The 10,460-nt window shown below is 47.2% G+C and overlaps 1 protein-coding gene across 1 annotated transcript; it reads left to right on the forward strand.

Moving 5' to 3' along the window:
* The first annotated feature begins 9,072 nt into the window (after positions 1 to 9,072).
* Positions 9,073 to 9,935, forward strand: LOC103639748 (protein MAINTENANCE OF MERISTEMS-like). Its single transcript, XM_020544524.3, has 4 exons — positions 9,073 to 9,116; positions 9,228 to 9,300; positions 9,390 to 9,559; positions 9,647 to 9,935. Exons 2-4 carry the CDS (start codon positions 9,229 to 9,231, stop codon positions 9,933 to 9,935), a joined length of 531 nt encoding a protein of 176 aa, XP_020400113.2. The 5' UTR covers positions 9,073 to 9,116; position 9,228.
* The last annotated feature ends 525 nt before the right edge of the window (positions 9,936 to 10,460 follow it).

The raw sequence follows: 10,460 nt of genomic DNA on the forward strand, positions 1-10,460 counted from the left end.
TGTTCATTTGGATTAATCTATTCTAAGCACTAAATAATTTCGGAAATTCATAACTTAATAACCGTAGCTCCGAATTTAGTGGTTCTTGTTTCTACGATCTCGTTACGTAGTGTAGATTATTATTACATAGTTTATTCTTATGTTTGATGTGATGTTAATTTTGCCTATGCCATGTTGTCTGTATTGCTACGTTTAGCGTGAGGTCACGAGAATCCGAAGATCATCCTGGTACCTGGAATCTCAAGACCCAGGCAAGTTGTGCCCTTGATCACTTCTTTTACCCACTCATGTTCTGATTAATCATAATGATCTGTATAGGTTAATTTTGATGGGACCCAATAGGTCACCCTAGTTTGTTCGTCCTGAATACCTTGTTCACCCCTGAATCACTTGGGTAGTTCTGCTACTGCTTTATATGGTTTTGGGTTAATATTTCATTACATCTATGTTCCAATTATGTTGTTATTCTATTTATGTTCATGACAAGATCATTAAATGTTAATTGGAACATAGAGCTTAACTTGAGAACCACGTGCCACCACAAGGGTTTAATGGGACGCCCTTGGCTGACTAATTAGGAAAGCTAGTGGAGGACTACCTTACCCGAAAGGGGCAAGGGCAGTAGGGGAGTGGTCAGTGTAGGGAGGCCCTCGGGAGGATTTTGCCGTGATGGCGGTCCTGCAAGGGATTCCTGGGAAGACCCTCGGGAGGATTTTGCTGTGATGGCGGTCCTGCAAGGGATTCCTGGGGAGGCCCTCGGGAGGATTTTGCTGTGATGGCGGTCCTGCAAGGGATTCCTGCATTGGAGCTTCCTATAAACTGTAGCGGGTTTTCTGAAGCTAGTGGAACTTTGTAAAGGCCTCGTAGTGTTACCCTGCCTCGCCTCCTCGGTAGAGGTGTATGGGAAGTCGCGATCTCTTGGCAGATGGGTAACATGACTTGTGGGTAAAGGGTACCACCTCTGCAGAGTGTAAAACTGGTATACTAGCCGAGCTCACGGTCATGAGCAGCTCAGGACTCTCTGATGATTAAATTATGGAACTAAATTCAATTTGTCATATGCATTGCATCGCGGGTGAAGTTGTTATTTTTGTTCTACTACTTAATTGGGTTTGGTATTTACTTATACTTAGTAACTGCTAATAAAATTTTGACCAACTTTAAAAGCAATGCTCAGCTCTAACCATCTTCTTTGGTAAGCCTTACACTTCACGTGAGCTCCCACCTTTGGCGAGTTCATGCACATTATTCCCCACAACTTGTTGAGCGATGAACGTATGTGAGCTCACTCTTGCTGTCTCACATACACCACAGGTCAAGACCAGGTACTGCAGGATGATGCTCATGGAGGATGCTGCGATGAGTTCGTGAGTGGTCTAGGTCGTCGTCTCCCAGTCAGCTTTGGGTTGCTGGACCGTTGTCTCCTTATAATGTAATTATTTATTTTGTATAGAACTCCTGTTATATATAAAGATGTGACATTCGATCCTGTGCCACTTTACATCATATGTGTGAGACTTGGTCCCAGCATACCTGGTGTTTATGTTAGCGCCCGGGTTTTGGACCCCTAAAAATCCGGGTGTTACAGAGAGCAACACACGCAAGACTTAAATCCGTAGCACAACCACGCACACAAGTCACAACTTGAGCTCGAAACACAACACACAGAGTTCGCAACTCAATTGGAGCTCAAATCGCTAACACAGAGAGTCAAATGCGTGGAGTCGAAGTCTAGGAGTCTTAGAATGTTTCTTGTAAGCTTGGTACCCTCCTCCATGCGCCTAGGGGTCTCTTTTATAGCTCCAAGGCAGCTAGGAGCCGTTGGAGGCCAACTTGGAAGGCCAAACTTGCCTTCTATCGAGTGGTACACCGGATAGTCCGGTGCACCACCGGACAATCACCGTAGCTGTCCGGTGCGTGATCTCCTTCCTTTTCTGGCGCATCCGACCGTTGGTCCTCGGGGTCGGTTGGCTCACCGGACACTGTCCGGTGCACACCGGACAGTTCGGTGTGCCCAACCGACCGTTGCTGCGGGCCACGCGTCACCCACGGATTGCGCAGCCGACCGTTGGCGCTGGCGACCTTTGGCTCACCGGACAGTCCGGTGCACCACCAGACAGTCCAGTGAATTATAGTCGTACGCCTCTACGTTTTCTCGAGAGCAGCCGGTTCACAGTCGGCCGCCCTGACGCACTGGACACTGTCCGGTGCACCACCGGACAGTCCGGTGTGCTTGGCCAGAGTTGGTGTTGGCTGCACACAGCCAACTCTTTTCCTTTTCTTTTCTTCTTCTTTTGTCACTGTTTCTAGCACTTAGACAAACACATTAGTATACAAAATAATATACTAAGTCTAGAAACATACCTTACACTTTGATTTGCACTCTTCACACATTTTGCACATAAGTACTCAATTAATGTGTTGGGCATCTAATTACCAAAATACTTATAGAAATTGCCTAAGGGCACATTTCCCTTTCAATCTCCCCCTTTTTGGTGATTCATGCCAACACATCAAAAAGCAACAATAGGAAGTGCAACATCAATTGCAAATGAAAACCAAATTCTCTTTACTTAGTATTTGGCATATTTGGATAATTCTTTGCCACCACTTGGTTTGTTTGTGCAAATCAAATTCATTTTCCTATCTCGAAGTCAAATACACTTGTTTGAGCAAATAGAGAGATATCCGAAGAGTGAACTTTATCAAGTGCCAAAAACTTCCCCTTTTTCCCATAATCAAAATTCTCCCCCATAAGATACCAAATTTTGCAATAAGAGTATTTTGGACAAATCACAAATTCTAACTCTACTATTTTCAAAATTCTCAAGTGGTTGGCTGATCCAGTTGCTTTGGCCTTAATTTCTCCCCCTTTGGTATTAAGCACCAAAATGGGATCATTCTTGGCCCTTTAACCCCATTGCCTCACCACAAATGTCAATTAAGAGCAAAAAGGCAATAAGAGCATAAGTATGAACTTGGAATTAATTACACTAATACCGGAGTGCAGTGGAAGACTTTGCATCGTCCAAGTTCATCTCTCCCTTTCAATGCACCTTTTAGACTACATCAAGTATACTCAAACAAACAAGTTAGTCTCAATGGGTCAAGTTGTAGCACATCTCCCCCTAAATATGTGCACCATTTGCATATGGACTTGTGAGGTCCGGGGAGGTCTTGTACAACTTGAGCACCACAAATATACAACGAATAATGTAAATGCTTAAAGTAACATGATCAAATGCATAGAACACATGTATGCACTAGATCAATCCAAGTTACGTGAATCTAAGACATTTAGCTCACTACACAACCTGCAAAAAGTTTTCTCATCCAACGAATTGGTGAAGATATCGGCTAGCTGGTTCTCGGTGCTAATATGAAAAATATTGATATCTCCCTTTTGCTGGTGATCCCTCAGGAAGTGATGCCGGATGTCTATGTGTTTAGTGCGGCTGTGTTCAACAGGATTATCCGTCAAGCGGATTCCACTCTCATTGTCACATAGGAGTGGGACTTTGCTCAGATTGTAGCCAAAGTCCCGAAGGGTTTGCCTCATCCAAAGTAGTTGCACGCAACACTGTCCTGCGGCAACATACTCGGCCTCAGCGGTGGATAGGACAACAGATGTGTGTTTCTTAGAACTCCAGGACACCAGAGACCTTCCTAGAAATTGGCACGTCCCTGATGTACTCTTTCTATCAACCTTGCACCGTGCATAATCGGAGTCTGCGTATCCAATTAGGTCAAAGGTAGACCCCTTTGGATACCAGATCCCGAAGCACGGCGTAGCAACTAAATATCAAAGAATTTGCTTAACGGCCACAAGGTGGCATTCCCTAGGGTCAGATTGATATCTAGCACACATGAATACACTAAGCATAATGTCCAGTCTACTAGCACATAAATAAAGTAATGACCCTATCATGGACTGGTATGCCTTTTGATCAACAGACTTACCTCCTTTGTTGAGGTCGACATGCCCGTCGGTTCCCATCGGTGTCTTCGCGGGCTTGGCGTCCTTCATCCCAAACCTCTTGAGAAGATCTTGAGTGTACTTTGTTTGGGATATGAAGGTACCGTCCTTGAGTTGCTTCACTTGGAATCCAAGGAAGTATGTTAACTCGCCCATCATCGACATCTCGAACTTTTGCATCATCACCCTGCTAAACTCCTCACAAGACTTTTGGTTAGTAGAACCAAATATTATGTCATCGACATAAATTTGGCACACAAAAAGATCACCATCACAAGTCTTGGTAAAAAGAGTGGGATTAGCTTTCCCAACCTTGAAAGCATTAGCAGTTAAGAAATCTCTAAGGCATTCATACCATGCTCTTGGGGCTTGCTTAAGTCCATAGAGCGCCTTAGAGAGCTTATACACGTGGTCGGGATACCTGTCATCCTCAAAGCCAGGGGTTGTTCCACGTATACCTCCTCCTTGATTGGCCTGTTGGGGCGAAGGCAAAGACGCCACCCTTCGCTCGAGGCCTTCGCTGCAGTCGTTGGTCCAACGGAGATAAAACGGGCAGGGACACCCTTCGCCCCATACGACATCAGACGAAGGCCTGCGACGAGGTCATCCCACCGTGCGGCCCCGTCCAGCTCGGAGGCCCACGTGTGATCCGGCCCATTGTAACGGGCCCTGCGTGGCCGCAGCGTGTTACGAGCCTAATTTGTAAAGGCATCCCTGTTATTACAGTCTGTAACCCTGCTTTATGGGAATATTCTGGGGATAACTTAGGTGTCTGAGGGCACATGCGTCCTTAACACAAGACGCTGGGCGCTCAGATACCTATAAATACCCCCGCACAGTGCCCGTGAGAGGCGAGATTAACAGAGCTATTGCCATCTTGCGCGAGAACCCTGTTAACGTCACTGTTCACCCTTGTTGGATCCCCTTGCAACTGAGAGCAAGTTCCAACATTTGGCGCCCACCGTTCGTGCTACGAGAAATCCACCCGCGATGGCACCCAAGAAAGCTAACCCGAAGGTTGACGAGGCTGCGAAGGCAGCACTACTTGCTGCAAAAAAGGGCAAGGCCCTCGCCCTCACCCAATCCACCCACCAAGAGGCCACTGAAGACGACGTTCTCCGCACCTGCGAAGACGACACTCTCCGCACCTGCGGCCCTGAAGGACAATCGCAGCCACCCCTAGGCTTCGCCCCACTGGAGGGCGCGGACCTCACCGAGGACGGTGACCAAATTTTTTGTATTTTAGCCCTTAAACAGAAGTAAAATCACGTTTAGACCTAAAAAATTTTAAATGCAGTTTTGGACCCTTAGCTCGGCGCCATAGCCTGTGGCGCCGAGCTAACACAGCTCGGCGCCACCGGCTGTGGCGCCGAGCTTCGTGACGTGGCACTCCCGCGTGGCACCTAGCTCGGCGCCACAGATCTTGGCGCCGAGCTAGGAAAAATCCGCAAACAGCCTTCTCTCTGCGCGTTTCTTGTCTTCTCTGCTCATTCCAAATCAAGCCGCCGCCGCCTGCCATCCACAAATCACGCCGTCGCCGCCGTCCACAAATCACGCCGCCGCCGCCTGCCCTCGGGTCTGTCTGCGGGTCGCGGCCGCCGCCTGCCCTAGCTCCGGCTGGCCGCCGCACGGCCGCCCCGGCCCAGGACCTCTTCTGCCGCCGCGAGCTCTGCCCTCGAGCTCCGCCCGAGCTCCGCCGGCCGCCCCGCCGCGCTCCGCCCGAGCTCCGCCGACCAGTCTCCGCCGCCCGGAGTCCGGCCACCGCCCACTCCGGCCCCGGTACCTCTCGCCCCCACTGCCGACCAGTTTTTTTTTAATTTCTTATTTTGTAAACTAGTAGTAATTAGTTAGGTATCCACTTATTTATTGTTTAGTAATTAGTTAGATATTTTGTTGTTAGTGTTTATTAAAATAGTTAGCTAGTTTGTTGCGTAGTATATTGTTAGTGTTTAGTAAATTCTTAGTGATTATATAGTTACCATTTTGTTTAGCGCATTGATATTACATGTTTTCTGTGTTGGCAACCATCGTGTTGTCGTTTATTCGCAGGTTCTATAAACATCACTTTACAGGGGAGGTGCTGCCAAATTTTTTACTGACAATTGGTTTTTTTGTACGTAGGTGTTCGTCCGACTTGACCTTCTCCACCGTTAGCTGGAGTCGTACGCGTTCTCAGGTATACATAGTTTTCGTACATTATTTATAGATTATGTAATTTCGTTTGATGTGTTTATTTAATATTTACTGTATAGTTATTAGTTAATATATATTTATTACTTAGTAAGTTAGTAGGCTTAAGTATGTAGCCATTATTGAGTTAGTAATCCATTTTTGAAATAGATGGACAGCCTAGTAACACTATACCATGGAGGAAGGGTGGAGATAGATGCTTATGGGAGTGTTACTTTTGATGGTATGAAGATCGTGACCATGTTGTTCGTTGAAAGACCAACTTTTGACCAGCTTTTGGCTCGAGCTTGTGAGGAGATTAGTTGCGACATAAACGACCCTAGAATATCAATTCAGGGTTTGTTGTCCCATATTACATATGGAACAGTTGTCCGACGGTTGATCTCCATTACCTCAGAAGATGATTGGGTGATATATTTAAGAATTGTGAAGACGATGGTTCCACCATGTTTGGATGTGGTTGTTCAAAAGTTACCTGTTAGTCATTGCGAAGGTCCAGTCGGGTTATCTCCACAAATGCCAAATGCATCTCGTATTGAAGCTCCTTTGATAGAGCTTCATGAAGAAGTCGTTGTTGTGCCCGATGCTCAATCGGGTCCGCACGAGTATGGGATTTCTCGTCCTATTCCCGGCGTTTGTGGGGCTTCTAATGCGGTGGTACCCCCCAAGAGATCCCATTGACCCAAGATCCAGTTCACGATCATCCTAGTAAGTGTCTTCGACACATTGTTCGTATCCATCATTATTTCGTTTGATTAGACTTTTTAATGTGGTTTTTCTTGCTCCGACCCGATGCAGGATCTCCACATATCGATAATGCTGATGTTCAGATTGATGTGCCTGTGTCATATAATATGGACAACATATGCAGGGCATCCAATAGTGTTGATGTTCAGATTGAGGATGAGGAGGAGCCATATGAGGCTGCACGGGCCGTAGATTCTGATGATGACCGTCCGGTTCAAGAAATGACCGAGCAAGAAATTGAACTCATAAGACGTTTGTGTCCGGAGCGAGACCCTGCAGTACATGAATTTAGCAGTTTAAGTCATTCCACCCGTGCGTATGCTGAAGGACGTGACGATGAACTGCTAGAGGCTCCGGATAACGCCGACAACATTGAGATTAAGGTTGGCTTACTTTTCAAGGATCTGCCTACACTGAGACGATGGCTACAGGAATATTCTGTGAACCGGAAGAGGCCGTTCAAGGTGAGACATTCGTATGCACAACGTCGTTACACTGTTGTGTGCGAGGTGCCAGAATGTAATTGGAGGGTATGTGCCCGAAGGCAGAAGGACACCGGAAAGTTTAAGATCACCAAAATTGTAGGTCCACACACTTGTGCCCAGACAGAGCTGAGCTCTAAGCATCGTCAGTTGACATCTACCCTGATTGCGAAAAGGATATTGGGGATATTGAAGGGTCAGCCAAACTTGAAGGTGAAGTCAATTATGACCATGACTTCGGAGCTATTTGGTTACAGGATCAAATATGGGAAAGCATGGAGGGCAAAGCAGCGAGCATGGAAGATGATATACGGGGATTGGGAGGAGGGTTATGAGAAGTTACCAGCATTGTTCAATGCAATGAAAGCAAAAAACCCAGGCATGCATTACGAGTACATCCCCAAACCTAATGAATGGAGGAACGACAAAAAGATATTTTTTCGTGCTTTTTGGTGTTTCTCGCAGTGCGTAGAGGCCTTCAGGCATTGTCGTCCCGTGCTCTCTATTGATGGTACTTTTCTGCTTGGGAAGTATAAGGGCACATTGTTGGTTGCCATATCATGCGACGCAGACAACTCACTGGTTCCTTTGGCATTTGCTTTGGTGGAGAGGGAGAACATAGATAGTTGGTCTTGGTTCTTGCGGCTTGTACGCATCCATGTCGTAGGCCCTGGACGCGAGGTTGGTGTCATATCTGACAGACACCAAGGTATTCTTAATGCAGTGCAAGAGCAGATTCCTGGCTACGCACCCATGCACCACAAATGGTGCACTCGACATCTAGCAGAAAATCTTCTTCGAAAGGATCATAGCAAGGCTAACTTCCCCCTTTTTGAGGAGGTATGTCGTCAGTTGGAGGTTTCATTTTTCGAGGATAAGTTGAAGGAACTAAAAGATGCAACAAATGCTGAAGGTAAGAACTGGATTGCTGGATTGCTGAGGGAACCACAGAAATGGACAAGGGCCTACGACGAAGGTGGCTGGCGGTTCGAGTTTCAGACTAGCAACATGGCCGAGTCATTTAACAGTGTGCTCAAGGGTATACGGGGCATGCCAGTCAATGCTATAGTAACATTCACTTTTTATAGGCTTGTGCTTGGTTTAATGATAGACACGCGCAAGCCAAGGCAATGCAGACCCGAGGGCAGAGATGGGCACCTAAACCAACATCACACCTTAATAATGCAAAGGAACGTGCCCATAGACATGAGGTATAATGCTTTGATGAGGAGCTGGGTAAATACGAGGTAACAACACTAGGCGGCATAACTTCCGACGGTGAGGTGCGACCTTCGAGGACACATGTCGTGTTACTTGATGCATTCTGGTGCGGATGTGGTAAACCTAGACAATACCATTTTCCATGTTCTCATTATGTTGCGGCCGCACGTCATCGTAACTTTGCATTTGAGAGCAGAATACCTTCTGAGTTCAGTGTAGAGAGCTTAGTACGTACCTGGAGCCCTCGTTTTGAGCCATTTCTTGATGAGTCACAATGGCCAACGTACACCGGTCCGGTATACGTTGCTGATCCAGCGCATCGATGGGACAAACGTGGTAGTAGGAAAAGGAGCCGGTGCAACATGGTTATGGATCAGGTTTCCGGTCGCAGTAGGAGAGGACGAACGTCCCCCTTTCTCGTGGACCCAGAGCAGAATGAATGCGGAAAATGCGGTAGACTTGGCCACAACTCACGTACATGCATTTGGACACTTAGTCAGGTGTGATATATTTTTTTATACACAACTTTGTACATGCGGTAGACTTGTCGATGTTTTTGTTACACTTTGTACACAACTTATATTCTAATATGTTGATATCTTAATTTGCAGGATGGCGCAGTTCCACTTGCTGGACCCTCACTACGACGAGCACCACAGGGGCCGTCTCACCGCAGAGGGAGAGGTAATATTTTGTTTGCTATATTTGCGACCTATATTTGAATTAATATATGCGACCTATATTTGACTAATGAAAATTATTTTGATTGCTAGGTGTTGCCCGTTCTGCGGGTCCGGACCCACGACCGGTTTCTGGAGGAGATGAGGTACGATGAGAGGTACGCTCCTCTCCTACAGAGGGCTGGCTTGGACGTCTTATCGTACCAGGTCCGCCGTGGGCTGCCCACTTTCAACCCAGCGGCGTTGACGGCTCTGGTCGACAGGTAAAGACTTCTCTAGTTGTTTAATATTTATAATTATCAAATCTACTTTGCATACTAATGATTTTGTATTCTTTTGTCTTCCAATAGGTGGCGGCCAGAGACTCACACTTTCCACCTTCCCTGCGGTGAGATGACCGTGACACTTGAAGATTGCCAGAAGATTCTTGGTCTCAGCATTATGGGTCGTCCAGTGATCGGTCAGGCATCACCAGGCGGTTGGAGGCAGAGGGTGGAGGCCTTTCTTGGGAGACTGCTTCCGGATGAGCTACGAGGTAGCCACAACACCGGAGTCCCACTGACCTGGCTTAGGCAGAGCTTTGGGCAGTGTCCACCTGGTGCAGATGAGCAGACGGTTGGATACCATTGTCGAGCTTAGATTCTCCATCTCTTTGGTTCAGTTCTTTTTCTAGACGCGACAGGCGATAGCGCGTCATGGATGTTTCTGCCCTGCCTGACTGACTGGGATACGACCGGAGGTTACAGCTGGGCTTCAGCAGTGTTGGCCTTCCTGTACAGGCAACTTTGCGAGGCTTGTCGTCGTTCGTCGAGGACCGCCAGCTTAGGTGGATGTGTCTACCTACTACAGCTGTGGATGTGGGCACACATACCCGTCGGGCGACCCAGAGAGTTTCCTCCTCGTGAGTGGTTCGTGGTAGCCGGACATCGGCTTAAGCCCACGGCTGCTTACCGCTGGGACCAGGTCGAGGAGCCATTCGCACGACACCAGCGTGCTTACGTGGAGTACTCAAACGAGCTCGACGCACTTACTCCTTCGATGGTGAGTTGTCTCCTTTTTTCTTTTTACATGTCCTTTCTACTTTTATCACACGACACCAGCGTGCTTACATGGGCTTTCTAAAACTTTTGCAGGTGACTTGGCAACCGTATCTTGATCCATATT

The sequence above is a fragment of the Zea mays genome, chromosome 9 (assembly GCF_902167145.1).
Source record: "Zea mays cultivar B73 chromosome 9, Zm-B73-REFERENCE-NAM-5.0, whole genome shotgun sequence".
Lineage (NCBI taxonomy): Eukaryota > Viridiplantae > Streptophyta > Magnoliopsida > Poales > Poaceae > Zea > Zea mays.